Below are 19,042 nucleotides of genomic sequence, written 5' to 3' on the forward strand. Positions count from 1 at the left end.
AACTCACTTGAGTTTCACAGATTGTTTGAACAATTTTGGTACAGGGTCACACATAAAATAATATCTGTGGAATTATTTTGAAATCAGGCTAGTGTTTCTGGCAAGAATATTTTTAAAGTATACTCTTTATGCATATGTGAAATACTGTATTACATATATGAAAAAGTGACCACCTCTCTGGTGGCCATGTTTTCGACAAACTGGAACCATCTGAACAATCTTGGAACATGACCAAGGAAGCAACACTTCTGTGATATTATTTAAAGTAGATTTCACAGAGACAAACATTCTGACCATGTTCTGTGTACATTTAGTAGATCATTTACCAAGTTTTTTGGATGATTTTACTTCGTGGCCTAGTTTTTCATCCAAGTGACCAAGTAATAAATTAATTTTAGATTTTAAACAGATAAACATTCTGCCTAAATATCACTAAGATCAGGTAGAAAATGTGTCCTTTTTTATCACCTAGCTTTTTACCTAAATAATACAGTTTTCAAACTAGATGTAAACTTTCTAAGAGACAAACATTCTGACAAAGCTTATGAAGATCAAGTATGAAATATGGCCATTAGGGCATTGACAACATTTTCCTATTGAATGACCAAGTGACCTAGTTTTTGACCCAAGATGATCCAGTTATGCAATCATCTGAGACTTTATTGATTGTATCATTCTGACCAAGTTTCATTAAGACTAATCCAAAACTGTTACCTCAAGAGTGTCGACAGTCAAACTAGATAACTTGAGCTTCAAAAAAGATTCTTACCTGTAGATATGTGGCATTTATATAATCGGAGCCTTCTACACCGGGTTTCATAGGTAACACTACACGTTTCACACTTAATGGAACCATGTCCAGCTGGCGATTCTTACACAGGTTCACACTCTTCAACGCATGGAACATGTCATCTGGTTTGGGACTGAAGTTTGTGACCAGCTGAAATAAACACATCAAGTGATATAATCACACAGAAACAACCATAGACCTGGCTAACTATCATGTAAGATGACGATATAGGCATCTTTTTGCTGTTACAATATCAAATTCCCCACTTACATTTTGTACAACTTGTGTCTGTGTCAACAATCATAATTAAGAAATACAAAAAAATTTCTTATAAATATGTGCATAATATATACAAAACAATTCACATATTTCAAAATGTTCCTCTACCTACCCTTACTGAGTGAATTGTGATATTTCAACACAAAAATGCTATGCACCACCAGCAATAGTTCATGCAACAACAAACATTAATGTATGACATTTCTTTGAAATTTTAAACAAGCAACTTACATTATATTGTATATCTAGGGAGGTCATTTCCCCATTGACTTGATGGGTAACTTGTGTCAGGTATTTACTGATGTCGTGTTCTTTGATTTCTGTATCACCCTGTGTGAGGATGTACTCTGCTATTGCATCGTGTATCAACATATACTGCTCCTGTGTAAATATATAGTATAAGTTTACATCTATCACCCTGTGTCAAGATGTACCGGTACTCTGCCACTGTTGTAATGAATTTGGTTACAATGTGGCTGCAACATTTTTTTGACATGGACATGAAATATTTTCTTATATTCTTATCTTTTTACATTTGTAATAGGTCTGAATATTTGAATACCATAGTAGAAATTACAATTGAATCTTTTTATAATATTAGCTCCCTTTACAACTTTGTATCGTTGTAAGAAGTGCTTTTCTAACCATGTAATTATTCATATTATTCATTTAGACTGCTGCTCTACTTTAACGTAAAATCTAAAGCACTAAGTAACTATAAAATTTTACAAATGTCAGACCTAATATTTCATGACATAATTTTCATGGTTTCAGAAGTTATCAAATGTATAATAAATGTAGAAACACTTGCTGATTTTCCACTCACTAACCTCAGTTTGTACGAGAAAGTTTCTCTGTTGTCGAATATGTAATAAGGAAGCAGGAATATTGACTGTGCCCTTGTCTTTTATCTGTTTGATCATTGCCTCTATCAAAATATAGGTACCAGTCCGCCCAACACCAGCACTGTAAAAACAAAAACCGTGTCACAATGAATGTATGAGGGATTTCCTGACAATAAATCTAAACAATGAATCTATAAATTGAAGGCAATGTAATAAACTTTATGTTAATAATATCCTATGTTCTAGGATTTTAGCACTACTTTTGTGTACTAATTATTATTATATACCACATTTATATAGCACTCTTTTCATATAAAAATACGTTCAAAAGTGCTTTACATAAAAAACATTTATATAATGTTCAATAAAAAAATGGGAATTGAACTATTATAGAAGAAATTAAAATTACATTACGGTAATAAGATACCAAGCATTTTAAATTGGAAGGTAGGCAGATCAAAACATGAAACAAAAATACAATATCATAAAACATTAACTGACCTATCAAAGACACAGGTCAGAGCAGAATAGAACAGAAGATATCTTACATTTTGAACAGACGGAATTAAACGGTATGATGTCTGCGAAATGCATCACAGCATGCAAACCGTCCCGGATGATTGGGTCAATCCCCACCCAAACGGTCCGGAGAACATCCATGATACATCCCACAGAAAAAAAAAAAAAAAAAACACCGCCAACATTATTCTGTCACACTGGAGTTCTTAATTAAAGTAATTAATTGGCCGGCAAAGTACCTACATTATAAATCAGGTAATCAGTGAGATGTTAGTTGCCAAAGAATTGTATGAAATAATGCGTCTTTAGCGCTTTTTTGAAACTTTGCACGGTCTTGCACTCTCTTATGCCAGATGGGAGGGCATTCCATAACCTCGCAGCAGCTGTCTGAAAGCTCCTGTCACCAAATCGTATTGTTCGACATTTGGGCACCACTAGTTTTAATGCATTATTCTGCGATCTCAGATTTCTGGATGGTGTATATATTTCTAGCATGTTCGCTACATAAGCTGGTGATTGATCTTTGAGTGCCTTATATGTATGTGTTATAATTTTGTATTCTACCCTACATTGCACAGGAAGCCAATGGAGTTCACGCAGAACCGGCGTTATATGGTCGTATCTGGATGTTCTGGTTACGATTCTAGCTGCCGTGTTTTGGACATATTGCAGTTTGTTCATTGACCGTTTTGGAATTCCATATAGAAGAGAGTTGCAATAATCCAAACGTGATGTAACAAGAGAGTTGATTAGAGATTTGGCTGCGTTTGCGGTTATATATTGTCTGATGTGACTAATTTGCCGCAACTGTGCATAGGAATTCCTACACACACTATTCACATGTTGCTCCATCCTCATGTTCGAATCCAGGAAAGCACCGAGGTTCCTGACACTGCCTGATTGTTTGATTTCAGATCCGTCCACTTTCACAGATATGTTTGAAACAGATTGTGTCTTGTGTTCAGATGAAAATATGATTAATTCTGTTTTTTCAGCATTGAGTTTCAACATGTTAGTATTCATCCAACTTACTATATCCTTTAAACAACTTTCAACGCGATGAATGGTCTCTTCAATAGACATTTTATTTATTGGTTTGAAGGATTGATATAACTGCGAATCGTCCGCATAGAAATGATTGTTCAGTCCGTGCTTTCTGCAGATAGCTCCAACTGGTTTTGTGTACATTGTGTAGTTCTTTGGCCCCAGGACAGACCCTTGGGGTACACTGTACTTCATTAGCACTGGTTGTGATAGCTCGCCATCTATGCATACGGTCTGGTAGCGGTCACTAAGGTATGACATCATCCATGCGAGTGGTTTGCCTGTAACACCAAAGTGACGTTCAAGGCGATGAATCAACGTCCCGTGGTCAATAGTGTCAAATGCTGCAGAGAGATCAAGCATCACAAGAATAGTCACATTGTTCTTATCCAACGATTGAAGAATGTCATTTTGAACTTTTAATAGGGCGGTTTCGGTTGAGTGGAATTTTTTATAAGCAGATTGATTAACTTCATGAAGTTCGTTGTTCCTCAGATGATTTTCAATTCGAACATCTACACTTTTTCTAAGATTTTAGACAGAAACGGCAAGTTTGACACAGGTCTATAGTTTTTTAGGACATTAGAATCTAGGCTTGGCTTTTTAGAAGAGGTCTTATTCGTGAATGTTTGAACGCTTTGGGCACATACGCAGCATCTAGAGATGCATTCATAATTGTTGTTATCACTGGTGTTAGTTCGTCAAGACATTCTTTTAATAACCATGTTGGGATAGGATCTAGTTCGCATGATTTGTTTGCTGACTTTTTGATAATTGATTTCACTTCGTCTTCTGAGGCTTGAGTAAACTCTACATAATTGACACCTGTGTATTCAGTTTCTATGTCATCTAAATCAGATACAGATTGTGTTTGCGATGCTATATCGTTTCTGATTGTTTCGATCTTTCCAATAAAGAAGTCACTGAAATCTTGTGCGAGATGCTGTGGAGATGATTGTGATGGTAAAATCATCTGATTTGTATCGCCAAGAAGATTTTTGGTAATCTTTGATAAACTCTTATGATCACTGCCACATGAGTCAATTTTGCCTGTATAGTATTCAACACGAGCTTGTTTTAGCATCTTATTCACTTCAGCACACTGTGTTCTGTAAATTTGGTGATCGATTGTGAGCTTACTTTCACGCCATTTCCGTTCTAATGTTCGTTTCTGATGTTTTGCTTTGTGGAGTTGCTCGGTATACCAAGGACATGAAGGTCTTAACACAATAGTCTTGGTAGTCAAAGGGGCGTGTTTGTCTACTATAGAAATTAACTGATTTGAATATTCCTCCACAAATTCATCGATATCAGTATCAGATGGAGTGCATTGTGTGTTAAAGAAATCTATTCTTCGTATGTCTTCTCGAAATGAGTCAATGTCGATCGAACGTAATTTCCTGTACGACACAGTTTTTCGTACTGAGGGTGGTTTGGAAGCTTTAGCGTCAAATATCACAGCAAAATGATCACGTGACATCTTTCCATTTGAATCAGAGAGTCCAGGATCTATGACTTCGATATTTGAAACCGTGACATCATTATCTCTGGTTATCACTACATCCAACGTATGCCCAGCTACATGTGTTGGTTCTTGTACATGTTGACGCATGCCACATGCATCTAGACTGCTTGTAAACTTTTTTGTTTCACTATTTTCCGGTAAATCAAGATGGAAGTTAAGGTCCCCTACAATGATGGTGGTCTTGTCAATTGTAGCATATTTAGTTAAGAAATTGGGCCATTCTTGCTCCAGGAAAATATTTGTGTTTAAACCGTTTTCTTTGGAAGGGGGTGGCCGGTATATAATGGCAAGCCGTAGGCCTATGGAGTGTCCGCCTGTAACTACATTGCAATCCATATACTCAAATTGGGAAAATTCGTTGTCTTTGCTTGATGTGACAATGTTCACTTGTATGGCTCTCTTGTGAATAATTGCTACGCCCCCGCCGCGCCTACCACTACGAGGGACATGTTTCATTTTGTAACAGTCGGGCACGAGTTCGCCAATGCACGCTTTGTCAACAGAGCTACCGAGCCATGTTTCAGTTATGGCACAAATGTCGAATTCATTTGTAAGGATGAAGTCACATATGGAGAGTGTTTTATTTTTCACTGATCGTGTATTGACGGAGCAAATTTTGATGTTTTTCTGCCCCTGAACTAATGTACACTTTCCACCAGCGTGCCAGCTTTTCTTTAAGTTATTTCCCTATTACATAAAGTTTCCATGGGGTTCCAAATACTTACACTGATTTTATTACTTGTTGATATTTTATTTGTGTTCCTCCCACAAGATTCTAGCAATTTTGTTGGATAAAAGATGGTCACATGGTGACCCTCTTATTTCTATGCAGGGTCAGTAGATAATCTATGTTGTTCTAAGCTTAAAATAAGTGGTCAATAAAATAAATCAAGCATAGGGTTTGTTAGTAACCCTCCACAGAAGTATGTGGAGTAAGTATGATAAATACGGAGACTCGGCTAACACCTCACTCCACATTTATCATACTGACCCCACATATTTCCATGGCGGGTCACAACCAAACCCAATAATCATTACTAGTTAGCTCCACAGATCTTTCAACAGAAGGTCCCTGGCCAAAACTAAATGCATTACCTAATGTAATCAATCAAATCAACCTAATCCTTAGTCCAGTTCATAAATCATATGAAGAGAAAATTGTTTGGAAATATAAATTTAAATTTATTTCAAATAAATTTAAGTCATTTAAACTGACCTGCAGTGAATGACAATGGGGCCAGCCCCTGGAGGATTTTCTCCTGAAGATTTCTGTATGAACTTTAGAACTGGTAGAGTGAACTCAGGAACACCATGGTCAGGCCACTCTGTATAGTGATACTGGTACACTATACGCTCGGATACATGCTTCTGTAAATCATAAACACTTCATTTTTTAACTTGATACAATAACATAAAAGACTTTTAGAAGCAATTATGTTAAAGAAGGTAAAACTGCAGTCCCTTTAAAAAGACTAGAGACAAGTGAGAAGTAAAACAAAGAAATAACAAACATTAAATTTCATGTTTAAACACTTTTACAGTTATTTTCTACTGCTCTCCAGACTTCTGGAGGGAACTATATAATACTGACTTAGTTCTCGTATTAATCTATGTCAGAAGAAATCATATAATTATCAAAGAACTACTTTGAGGGGTAAATGCAAAAGAAGTCGAAGTGCTTCTTTATTTATATGCACTTAGATCTCTTTCGCAATTACCCCTTGAATGTCATGTAAACTGTAACTTTCAGGCTTTGAAAAGATATGAATGATGAATAAATGTTTTCTAAACAATTTATGTACTTACCTTTTTATTCTTAATACTTTTTAGAGAAAACATTCTAACAGTGTAATGCGCTCTGGAGAAAGTATTGATGTGTTTGACAGTAACGTAGCCATATGTCTCTGAGCCATCCTCAGGCCAGTACATGTCGCACTTCCGGCGACCCCGCTCGATCAGGTTAGTGATCATTATAATAACAATGGAGCCCTGCTCCCAAATCATCCTCCAAAAATCGGCAAAGGTATGTGGCAGGGGACCCTGGGTTGCTATGTAGGCATGAGGTTTATTGTAGCCCTGCAAGGGAAACACAAACATTACTTGACGCATCTGCATGTGCAAAAAAAAAAAGATGAAAGAGCAAAAATATATTCCTGCAGTATTCTACAATCTTAACACAATTAGTTTCTGTATCAGACAACACAAAAGAAGAAGTCAACATCAACTGTGTAACCAGTTACAGTTTATTTATATTGAGGGTTGAATATAAAAATTGCTATGCTCTATTAAATAATTTATGAGAAATTTGCATTCTATGCTCTAGGGAAAACCAAGTACATTTTATCTTCATTTCTCCATCAGTTAATTCAAGTGCATCTTAAATGATACTGAGTTACAAAGAATAACAAAACAAATAAGAAGTTAATATTCTAAGGAAAAACACAAAGGAGGACTTACATCAATAAAGTTTGCATTGATATAATCTGACTTTGGTCGTCCCGGAAGAGGTTGTAATATTACTCTTGTATGGTCAACTGAAACAGATCATTATTTATTGTATTGTTTATTCATCTATTAGACAATCCTTCTATATGATGGGCTATTTTAATTACTCCAGAATCGACAGTATTTTGAAGACTCTCCTATTATTAAATACAAAGATATTTTTAAGGTTGACTACTGCATCAGAACCAGTGCCTTTACTAATGGTTAAGAAGACTATGATCAAATTTCACTGACATGGTGTTTCAAACAAATGACCTTGATGTTAAGGGTATGGTATTCTATCTACCATTACACCTCCTTTTTACCTATATAACGGATTACCTTGAAACATGCCAAAATGACTGAATTGAATATATCAAATATTTTTTGTTGTTTTTACTGAAGGTACATTTTTCCTCTCACATAAAACTTTCAATAATAAATGTTGAGAAATAAACTATGTCATATCATTATGCCAAGATTAAGTCTAAAAAGACAGTTACAAACACACTGTAAAACTTACAAGCACTTATATTGACATATCTATTTTTGGCTTTGTTTTCCGGCAAATAGGAAGCATCGGCCATCAAGTCTGTTCTTGTACGACTAGAGATATCTTCAAATTCTGCCGAGAAACCATCATCACTATTGGCATGCATGGCACGAATATGTTGTAAGAAATCGGTCACCTTTATCTCTGGATACTTTGTGTCTTCCTCTGAAATATAAATAACGTATTTTAGTATAGGTGCCTACATTTCACTTTTTTCATGGAAAGATTACAACAGAGAACATTTTTAATATGGCAGTGTAAATGGAAGGCAATTAAATTTAATAATATAAAAATATAAATGTACTTTGAATTGACAGGTTTACTTGAATGACTAAATGACTTTACAATCTTTGTACAGAAAAATCACATCTCAGAATATATTAACAATGTTATGATAGAACATTTGAATTATGTTGTTCATATGGAAAGTTTCAAGTATCAGTGCACTTTTCTTGCACATGTCATTGACCAGTACAGAAACATGATTTAACCTTACCTATTGTATCTGGAGGGAAGACTACGGTACTCTGTGGAGACTGAGAGTTTGTTGGTACTGCCAGATAGACCAATGACCTTGTGTACTTTCTACATGTCATTGACCTGTAAGAAAATACCAGCATATAAGAGAACAATATAATGGTAAGATGTTATGTATTCATGTTACAATTAATTTATTTCAAATGAAAACTGATGCTATAATTATGTGAAAAAGCTGTCTTGTTAAAAATTACCTTGGCATTTAGACAATTTCTATGCTATATGAATTTCTAATTTCACAAAGAAATTCATGTTGTTTTTTTGTTTTTCATTTTTACAAAGAACTGGAGAGACATCCTCATCCATTATCTAAATAATGTGATTTTTTTTATTTTCCACTAAGGACATACTTTCCAGAATTTCTTGTTAGTGTAAATCTGTGAAATTCAATCCAAACAAAAAATAAAGTTCAATTTTATTTTGCACCTAAAACAAGAAATATGCAACTTTCCAGTTCCTGTGATGTAACCATTTTGGTCAAAACAAGACAATTTCATGCTCATGAAAGTGCCAGTAAAAACATTCACAGTATCCAACAAGGACAAAAAGTGCCCAGGCAGATATGCACCAATGATATCAACATGAAGACAACAAAGACCAAATATTTCATCATTTCAATTACCACAACCTTAGAGAAATAGTTCACTCCTTTAAAAAGGTTTCTAAGTAGTGCTTCAACTGTTTAATGGCATGTTCGTATCTCAAACAACTGACTTCCTATCAAAAGCCGAGCATTATGAATTCTAAACAAAAAAGAGTAGTTATTTTAGTATTTTATCTGTGCATAAATCGTGATTACCTATATCCAATGAAGAAGAGGAGCAGAGCACAAACGAAAATAAGCCCGACAACAATCCCCGCTATCGCTCCTGCGTTCATCGTTTCTTCCTGTAGCGCTTCAGCAACAACCGTGGGATCTGAAAATACAAACATCATCTGTAATACACTAATACTGAACCAGTTATTAAGCTATTCTGAGTACACTTTATATTGTTTTACAGGCTTTCAAAACAAATTGTACAGACTCTCAAGCGTTATATGCCATATCATATTTTGTGGCGGCTTTTGTTGTACTTTATAAACACCAGGAGACAAGGAGCTTCGTTCAATAAATGCTTGATGCCCCCGGTGGCATCCTTGTCGATACAAAGCAACCTAAGTCCAAAACGAGGTTAAGTTCAAGGTCAAGGTCAAACTGAGGTCAGGTGATGTCTGAAGATGAGGAATGGTCACAGGTTACATCTGCATTAAGTATCAAGTCATTCTAGTAAGGGGTATTGATGCTAGACGATACGGTCCCATTTGGTTAACCTCGTACAGACGGACGAACAGACAGACAGGACAATCACTATAATTATGCCTCCGGCATCAGTAGATGCCGAGGGCATTAAAAGGAATTTAGAGGGGAAAATTCAGTGCACATGATCGGTGTTTTAAACAATTCAAACAACACAACTGTCATAAATAAGATGTTTATTGGCTTATTCGATTATACACTCATGTTAGATATTACTCCCATGGCAGATAATGCACTGACATAAGACAATACCCGCCTGTCTGATAATAACCCTATATCTGAAAAGAACCCCCCATGTTCAATATTATCCCCATGTCTGATAATACTAAAATGTTCGATAATTCTCCCTGGCTTATATTACCTCATGTCCAATAATACCTTCCTTTTACATAATTCCTCTATTGCCATTGAATATTAAGTCAAACAGAAGGTTTAGAAGATATCTTACTCTTATTTTTACATGTATTTAGAAGATATCTTACTCTTATTTTTACATGTATTTATCATCATTTTTATTATTACTTTTTTTATCATCATAATTATTATTACATTTATTTTATACAGAACTCTCTTCATGAAATATACACTTTCAGAAGTGCTTTAAAGAATACATTCCAAAATAACTAAAGATTATAAAGGTAAACAAGAGCTGTCTCCATAGGATGACACATGCCCCCAATGGCACTTTGAATGAATAGTTATGGCCGGTGTTAGAGTTTAGGACCTTTGACCTACGGACCTGGGTCTTACGCGCGACACGTCGTCTTACTGTGCCACACATTCATGCGTAGTTATTTTAAAATCCATGCATGAATGACAAAGATATGGACTGGACACACCCATCATTGCACTATCATGAAATATGACCTTTAACGTCTAAATGTGACCTTGACTTTTGAGCTACGGACCTGGGTCTTGCGCGCGACACGTCGTCTTATTTTGGTACACATTTATACCCAATAATTTTAAAATTCATGTATGAATGACAAAGATATGGACCGGACACGCCCATCAATGCACTATCATGAAATATGACCTTTAACGTCTAAGTGTGACCTTGACCTTTGAGCTACAGACCTGGGTCTTGCGCGCGACACGTCGTCTTACTGTGCCACACATTTATGCATAGTTACTTGAAAACCCATCCATCGATGACAAAGATATGGACAGGACACGCCCATCAATGCACTATCATGAAAAATGACCTTTAACGTCTAAGTGTGACCTTGACCTTTGAGCTACGGACCTGGGTCTTGCGCGCGACACGTCGTCTTACTGTGGTACACATTCATGCCAAGTTATTTGAAAATCCATCCATGGATGACAAAGATATGGACCGGACACGAAAATTGCGGACAGACTGACAGGCGGACAGACGGTTCAAAAACTTTATGCCTCCCTTTGGGGGCATAAAAACTGCTATATGAATTAACAAAACAAATATCAACTACAGATATCAATTCATACACAAGACAAATGGATATAGATATAAAGCATTAAAAGACAAGAGTATTCGGTCTTTAAATAAATTCAACCACAGGAGAGTTCTCATCATGCTTATATATAATTACTGTAGTTTTACATAAAATGTTCAAGAGTAAGTTATACTGCAACAGAATAGATCTTTTCCATTATTAATATTGAAACATTCAAAGTAATGATGACAAGTGATTTGGCTTAAAAGAAATAGAAAACGCAATATCAAAATGTTGATTTTATTCAGCACAATATTTTTTTTTTGTTTAAAGAACTTATTCAAATATCAAATTAATTTAACAGGAAAAATTCATTACAATATTTTTCTTAAGACCTAAGCACTTAATTTTCCTTATTTTTATTATTAGAATCATTTTACTCTAGGGATCATCCTACAGCATACATGCCATATCTCCCGCCGGGAGCCTTTTTCTCCCATATTTTCAGTATATCTCCCGGTCTCCCGCCTGGACATGAAAACCTCTCGTAAAAAAATAAATTCAGAAAAAAAGTTCTCTGTGGAAAAATCGTATCTCGGACCCAATGTAGACCTTTAGAAAATACTTGAAATTCAATATCGAGTAGCCCGGAAATACTCTTCAAACATAATTTTGATAGTTGTCTATAATCCCTAGCTTGTTTATCGAGAGATACACGCCCGAGGCATTAATTATCTTTCCACCTACTTTCACCATCTGCAAACAATTAACCATTTAATCTTACCCGTAGGCAATTGTACACATATGCATTCGAGATTTTAGACTGATTCAATAACATCAAAGTCCCTGATGCGTAGTTTTCAAAACAATATGTAAACCAGTCTTAAAATTACGTCATTTTACCGCCACCTGCCAAAGTGTACTCGTTTTCGCTGACCTCAATATTTATCGAGCAATCAGAAGATGAGACAGGTTAGTGCTTACACCGAGTTCATGCTTCTCAATTTAATTTTAAACATCACTGAAATTTTTCATCATTGATGAGTTTTTACACAAACAGTGCCCCCAAAATAAGTTTAATCTAAGGCCATTGCCACACTTAAACCATTGGTATTTGAGCAAAATGATTTCTAATTTGACATCTTTGCAACAATTAACAATTTTGGTCATTGTGTTCAAAATTACAGCATTATGTTATAGCCCAAAACTGCAAACTGATACATCTGAATTGATCACAATAAATCAATAACAGGCATTTTTTGTACTAATTAATTGATGCAGAATTTCTGACTGATCTTGACTGATTCCCAACATTAGTGAAAGGATGATACAGTTTTACATACCTTCCAATACAAATATCATTTCTTCAGAGAAGTCTCCTATGTAATACGAGGTAGAAAATATACTTTGAGTCACTGCAGCAATCGTCAGTTTATACTTCATGTTTGTAGGTAACTCAGTTATCAGTTTCTGTAAATGAAAGGTACCAAGACATGAGGAATGTTAGTTATACAAAATAAAATATAAACAGTCAAACCATTTCAGAATATGATAGTTACTATGTACTGTGAAATCTTTCAATATTTTTTTGTTGTAGCGGCAATCTAAGAAATTAAATATGAACAAAAGAAAATTCTAAATAGTTTCATCTTAAATAGTTAATATCTACAAATCTATATCCCCATCAAATAAATGTTTTTGCCCAAACCACTACAGTACACGGTATATGGATACCGTAAAACCATAAATATTTGTGGGGGACTAAGTTTCATGTATTTTTGTATTTGTGTCAATCCATGAAACTAAGTCAAAACAAACACAAAAAACCCTATGTTTTAATTTTAAGTTTGACATCTGCAAATTTAGGCCGACACAAATCAGCAGTTTTGGCAAAAACTACAAAACTTGCCCATGAAATTAAATGATTTAACAGTACCTTGTAACAATTTACCAGAACTGAATGAACGAGGTCGGACTGGTTACAAAGTTCAAAATATTTAGCAACAAAACAGTGCCAAATCCACAAAATGCAATTTCTCAAACTGAATTCATTTCTGACTGATAATCTTTTTCAAACTGGTGTTTAAGTATACAAAAAAAAACATCACAAAACATATACATACTATTGAAATGTCAAATATTTTATTAATAGAGCTTTATGGTTAATCACGGGGACGGACCGAATTACTAATGTTATATGAACTTGTGGTCCAACCCTTTTACCTTTCTTAGAATGTTTTGTATATTTTCTGTATATGTACATTGTATACGTTGTCATAAAAAGGAAGGAATAAAATATGTTTAAATCAAATAAATCAATATCAACCAAGTATCTTTTGATTACTGTGAAATCATTAACATTCACAGGGAGCTAATTTTCAAGGATTTCTTGCTTGCGCTTGGTTTAATTGAACAAATACTGTAAAAATCCCTTTACTTTATAATCAATAAATTCATCTCCCTATGCAAAAGCCGTTTAAAATTCCATGACAACTAAATTTAATGATTTCACAATATGTAATTTTTTTTCACTATTATTAATAATCCACGCAGAGCAGACCGATATACAAGTATTCTGACAGTGGTAAATTTCTAAGTATCAAAGGTTTAAATGCAAGGCCAAGTTATTACACAGTCATGTACAGTCCAAAACCGTTATCTCGACTTCGGTTATTTCGATATATTGAGTGGATTTTCCTGGTCCCGATATTTTTTCTTCTTATTTCATATGAATCAACTATGGATATCTCGATTTGGATATTTCGAGGTTTTCGTTATCTCGACTAAAATTTCAATCCCCGGCCTTGAAGTTTACTCTATTTTGACATCGGTTATCTCGAGTGGACATTAACTGTCTGCCGAACGCAGGTGTGAAAAGCTGCACGCGCTTGTGTTCGCTCAATTGCCGTCTGCCGTAGGTGTGAACAACAACATGCGCAGTTATTCACTCAATGGTCCTGCTTACGACCGAAAGCCAATTAACCAGCGCTCATGTGTCATTAATTGTTTGTTTGCTGTGTGCAACGCTAACCGAGTAATTTATATAACTGAATATTCGAAACTGAGTGAATTTAATCACAATTATAAACAAAAAGAAATGAAGATTCTGTGCAATTTACATCGTAGTTAGGTTTAAACCTAAGAGTGAATGTCACATCATGTGCATTGCACCACGCACAAGATGGTGGAAAAAGGTATTAGAAACCAGGAAGTAGGTTGATAAATAATTATTTTTTCAACACGTAATTACCAATTAATATGTAAAACGTAATATTTATATACAAATATACATATTTTGTCTCAAAAAACGTCTTTTTATGAACACAAAACTACATTATCCCACCTACCAACCAAAGTTGACCTAACTTCGGTTATTTCGATATGTCAACTTTTTTCCCTTGGTCCCGACAAAGTCGAGATATCGAGATTTGACTATCTTTTTTTACACATTTGAGAAATATTTCACCTATTCATGACATCTTGCAAGTTAACAAGTTTGAACAAATTCACATGTTTTTATTTCATTTTCTCTTAATCAAAACATCAGAAAATCACCTTACTTGCAAGGAAAAGACTGAATTTATGAAGTTAATTGAAAACTTCCCAAATATGAAACTTTAAAATATTACTTCTATTAACATTAAGAAAAACATATATTCAGCAACAGTATCTCTAATTTCATGTTAAGAAAAGCATTTGCCTATCCTAAATGACTAACTTTTTTCCACATAAGACTACACAAGAAATCATTTTCACAAAAACAAACCTACTAATGTCAAAATTACATAAACATTACATAGCACTCTACCACCTCTGTGATTCAACAGTGTTTTAAAGACGAAAAAAAACCTTGTAAAGAATTATCCACAGACCTTTTTAAGGTAGTGGACCCGTAACGTCAATTAGCAAATTTCATATTCTCTGCATGCGATTTCAGCATTCTCCAATTTATACAGAGAACCATGTGCATGTTCAGTTCAGTACCAAACTGCCTAATAAGAATACTGTAAAATCATTTAATTTCGTGGGCATGAAATTTCGTGGTTTTGGTCAAAACGGCAATTTTGGGGGATATGAATTTGTGGATTTCAACTTTTGAACATAATCTGAATGGGAATTTTACTTGTTCGTTTGCATTAAATTTCGTGGATTGACTTAACAACGAAATCCATGAAAATTAGTCTCCCACGAATATTAATGATTTCACAGTATGTTATCACACAGAAAGTGCCAAGTGCTATCACAGGTCCCCTACATTAAGCCATTTGTTTTGTTATCACTAGGAAAGCAAAAGCTTGTCAAAAGCAGGCTTCAATTTTTCAGAAATTTTAACATTTATTATTTAGATGTCCATGTATTAAAAGAGAAAAAGGGAAAGGATGTAGATGAAGTTAGATCTATTATTAAACACACAACATATAAATTTAAGCACAACTAGACGGTTTCAGGGGGTCACAAAAAGGCTCATTTTAATTATTAGAAATATAGAAATACATAGTACCGTTCTTTTCACACACAAGCTACCCTCCTGTAAACATGTAACATACAACATTTTATTTTCCTACGGTAACTATTCTTTTAAAACATCCTGGGAGGCTACAGGTATATACTAAATAATAATGTCTATAACTGATTAATGTAATGTGTTATTAATTTTTCTTTATATAACAAAAGAACATCTACTTAAATGTCCTTCAATTTTCCTAATCTTTTTTTGTTTCTTAAATTAACTGCTATGTTTTTGTTTGTTTTAACTTACAAATCATTCCAGTTAAAGGCGTATGCTAGAGACTCTGTATATGAGATGGGCAAACTTTTTCCCAATAATAGAATTTCTTCAAACTTTGGATATTTAACGACAATCATCTAAGAAACAAAAATATGCAATAAAAGTCATAGGTCACCAGTACTGAAAAAGAGCTATCTGCCCTTGAAAACGGCATTTCCCCCAAAAATCAATGATTTTCCTTCAATATCAAAAGTTTGAAGAAATTCTGTTATTGGGAAAAATTTTGCCCATCTCATATACTGAGACTCTAGCGTACGCCTTTAAATACTGCAATCTGCTGATAAAGTACCAGACATCATGGAATACATACAACTACTTGTTCTCAGCAAGTAATGGACACTGCCCTACATGAATCATAGGACGCATTACAGAAAAATCAAGCACCAAATTAGCCATCTGTATACTGGCAAAGTGAAAACAAACAGAAGTTCCTCTTATTATTAAAAAGCAATTACAATTTTGTATCAGTACAGGTTTGCTCACATGATTTCATTAAGTATAATTTCATTAGTGTCTGAAAAACACATTTATTTAAACACATTCAAAATGTACTTGTAAAACCAAAATAACAGACATGCACAAACCTTGACTACATACACACTTACATACTTAACAACTGAAAGTGCAAACTCTCTATGCAAGAAATTTACAGGAATTCAATAATAAGCATGACAGGATTTGACACCATTTTGCTTTATATCTAACAAAATTTATAACAACAAATAAATTTCTTCGGATTAAATTTGCGAACATTTGGTTGCTAATCAAATACTACGATAATCAAACTGAAGGCATGGGAAATATAATCATCTTTTAAATCAATTTCATAAAGCAAAGCCCTAAGAACAAACCTTGTAGTCTAAGCCTGGAACCATATTATCCCCTCTCCACGGTTCTCCACTCATTGCAGTGTACTGAATGAAGTACGAGTCTATCTTCTTGAAGAATGTCTTCGGAGGCAACCACTGAACAAACACTGCCGTTGATGACACAACTGACACATTCAATACTGTTGGAGCACTCGGTTCTGTAATAAACAGTCACACAGTGTATTCAAAATATTTGGACACCATGCTTTTTGGGGTTTTAAATTTTAGGTCTTAGGCAGTTTTCCAGTTTTTGATGATGGGGGAAGACCCGAAGCACCTCTTCATGTATTATTTCAGGCACTGGGTAAAACCACAGACCTTCTGTAAGCCTAATGGATAGATTCCTCAAATGGAACAATTCTACACCCTGTACATTTCAAAATTACAGTGAGAGGCAAGTGCTATCAAATCCCTCTAGTTGATTCATACCTTAACAAGAGCACCACTGTGTGGAGGAAAATTCACCCAAAGCAAAATGCCTATCAAGTCTAAGGATAATAGTTCGCAGCATTCTGAAGTCGAGTGTAAATGAAACTTGCCACGTTTCATTGTCTGTTTTGGGTTTTGCACTGTTTTTCAAAAGTATTTCTGTGATGTAACAGCCTGATAGTAAACCTAACCAGTGTTCCTGTATTTTGTACTGGTACTAACCTGTTTTTTTGTAATAACTGCCAACTTCTCCACATCAATCAGACATGGAGACAAAATGATTTCAGACACAATGTCTTTAATCAAATCGTCATGGAGAACTTATGCCTCACACAGGGATCAAACACAAGACCCCAAATTATGTAGAGTAGATCGGAACTCGCTCTCTGGAACAGGTGGACCAAATACTGAATAATAGACTTACTATCAACATCTGTGAGGGCGGGGTATAGATCACTGTAATCACTGTAACCACCTCCTGTCTCTGCCCTTACTCTCAACTGATATTCTGTATAGGGCTCTGAAACATAATACCACATTTTTTTTCTTCATTTTCTTTCTGTAAAACTGTTTTGTCTGAGAAAGACATTTTTATTGATAAGAAAATTGCTAGTGCAATAAATGGCATTTATTACATTTCATAACCATTATCAATATATCATAAAGTATTTTTATAACAAGTTCCTGCAATAACATATCTTTTAAATTTTCACTCATAGAATCAAGTCACTTTTAATCTGAATCAAACAAGAGCTGTCACTATTGGTGACAAATGCCCCCGAAGCAGGCCCAAGAATGCCACAGTTGCATGCACAAAAAAATCAAATATCATTTTGTGACCTTGACCTTGACCTAAGAGGCCTGGGTCATAAGCGTGACACATCTTCTCAATATGGTTAACATTTGTGTCAAATTATTTTCAAATCCCTTGATAAATGGCAGAGTTATGGACCAGACAAGAAACACCATTGACTTCTAAGTGTGACCTTGACCTTGGAGCTAGGGGTCTGGGTCTTGCGAATGACACCTCATCTTATTATAGGGAACATTTATGCCAAGTAAATTCAAAAACCTTTTATCAATGGCAGAGTTATGGACCGGACAAGAAACAGACCATGTTAACCTTTGACCTCTTAAGTGTGACCTTGACCTTGGAGCTAGGGGTCTGGGTCTTGCTCATGACACATCGTCTGATCATGAGGAACATTTAAGCCAGGTAATTTCAAAATCCCTTAATGAATGGCAGAGTTATGGACCGGACACGTAACATACCCAGTTAACCTTTAACTTCTAAGTGTGACCTTGACCTTGGAGCCAGGAGCCTGAGTCTTGCGCATGACACATCGTCTCATTATGGTAAACATTTATGCCAAGTTGTTTCAAAATCCCTTCATGAATGTAAGAGTTATGGACCGGACACGAAACAGACCATGTTAACCTTTGACCACTGTGACCTTGACCTTGAAGCTGGGGGTTTGGGTCTTGTGCAGGACACATCGTCTCATTATGGTGAACATTTATGCCAAGTTATTTCAAAATCCCTTTATGAATGGAAGAGTTACAGCCCGGACAAGAATTTACCAGACGCACACACGGAAGGATAGTGCGATTTTAATATGCCCACCTTCGGGGGCATAAAAATATAGGAATGTATATACCTATTTAGT

At 35.1% G+C, this 19,042-nt stretch overlaps 1 protein-coding gene across 7 annotated transcripts in view; it reads right to left on the reverse strand.

Annotated features, from left to right (window-relative positions):
* LOC123529770 (tyrosine-protein phosphatase 99A-like) overlaps positions 1–19,042 on the reverse strand; it is a 68,375-nt gene that overhangs the window by 12,722 nt on the left and 36,611 nt on the right. For all 7 annotated transcript variants that reach the window (XM_053522425.1, XM_053522424.1, XM_053522423.1 and 4 more), the window contains 12 exons: positions 17,800–17,895; positions 16,929–17,104; positions 12,632–12,758; positions 9,376–9,493; positions 8,536–8,639; positions 8,010–8,204; positions 7,460–7,536; positions 6,809–7,078; positions 6,219–6,370; positions 1,900–2,035; positions 1,301–1,450; positions 770–940 (listed from right to left, as the gene is read on the reverse strand). In XM_053522425.1, the coding sequence (XP_053378400.1) occupies positions 770–940; positions 1,301–1,450; positions 1,900–2,035; positions 6,219–6,370; positions 6,809–7,078; positions 7,460–7,536; positions 8,010–8,204; positions 8,536–8,639; positions 9,376–9,493; positions 12,632–12,758; positions 16,929–17,104; positions 17,800–17,895 (1,772 nt within the window). The remainder of the gene's footprint in view (positions 1–769; positions 941–1,300; positions 1,451–1,899; positions 2,036–6,218; positions 6,371–6,808; positions 7,079–7,459; positions 7,537–8,009; positions 8,205–8,535; positions 8,640–9,375; positions 9,494–12,631; positions 12,759–16,928; positions 17,105–17,799; positions 17,896–19,042) is intronic.

This window comes from Mercenaria mercenaria, chromosome 13 (genome assembly GCF_021730395.1).
Source record: "Mercenaria mercenaria strain notata chromosome 13, MADL_Memer_1, whole genome shotgun sequence".
Taxonomy (NCBI): Eukaryota; Metazoa; Mollusca; class Bivalvia; order Venerida; family Veneridae; genus Mercenaria; species Mercenaria mercenaria.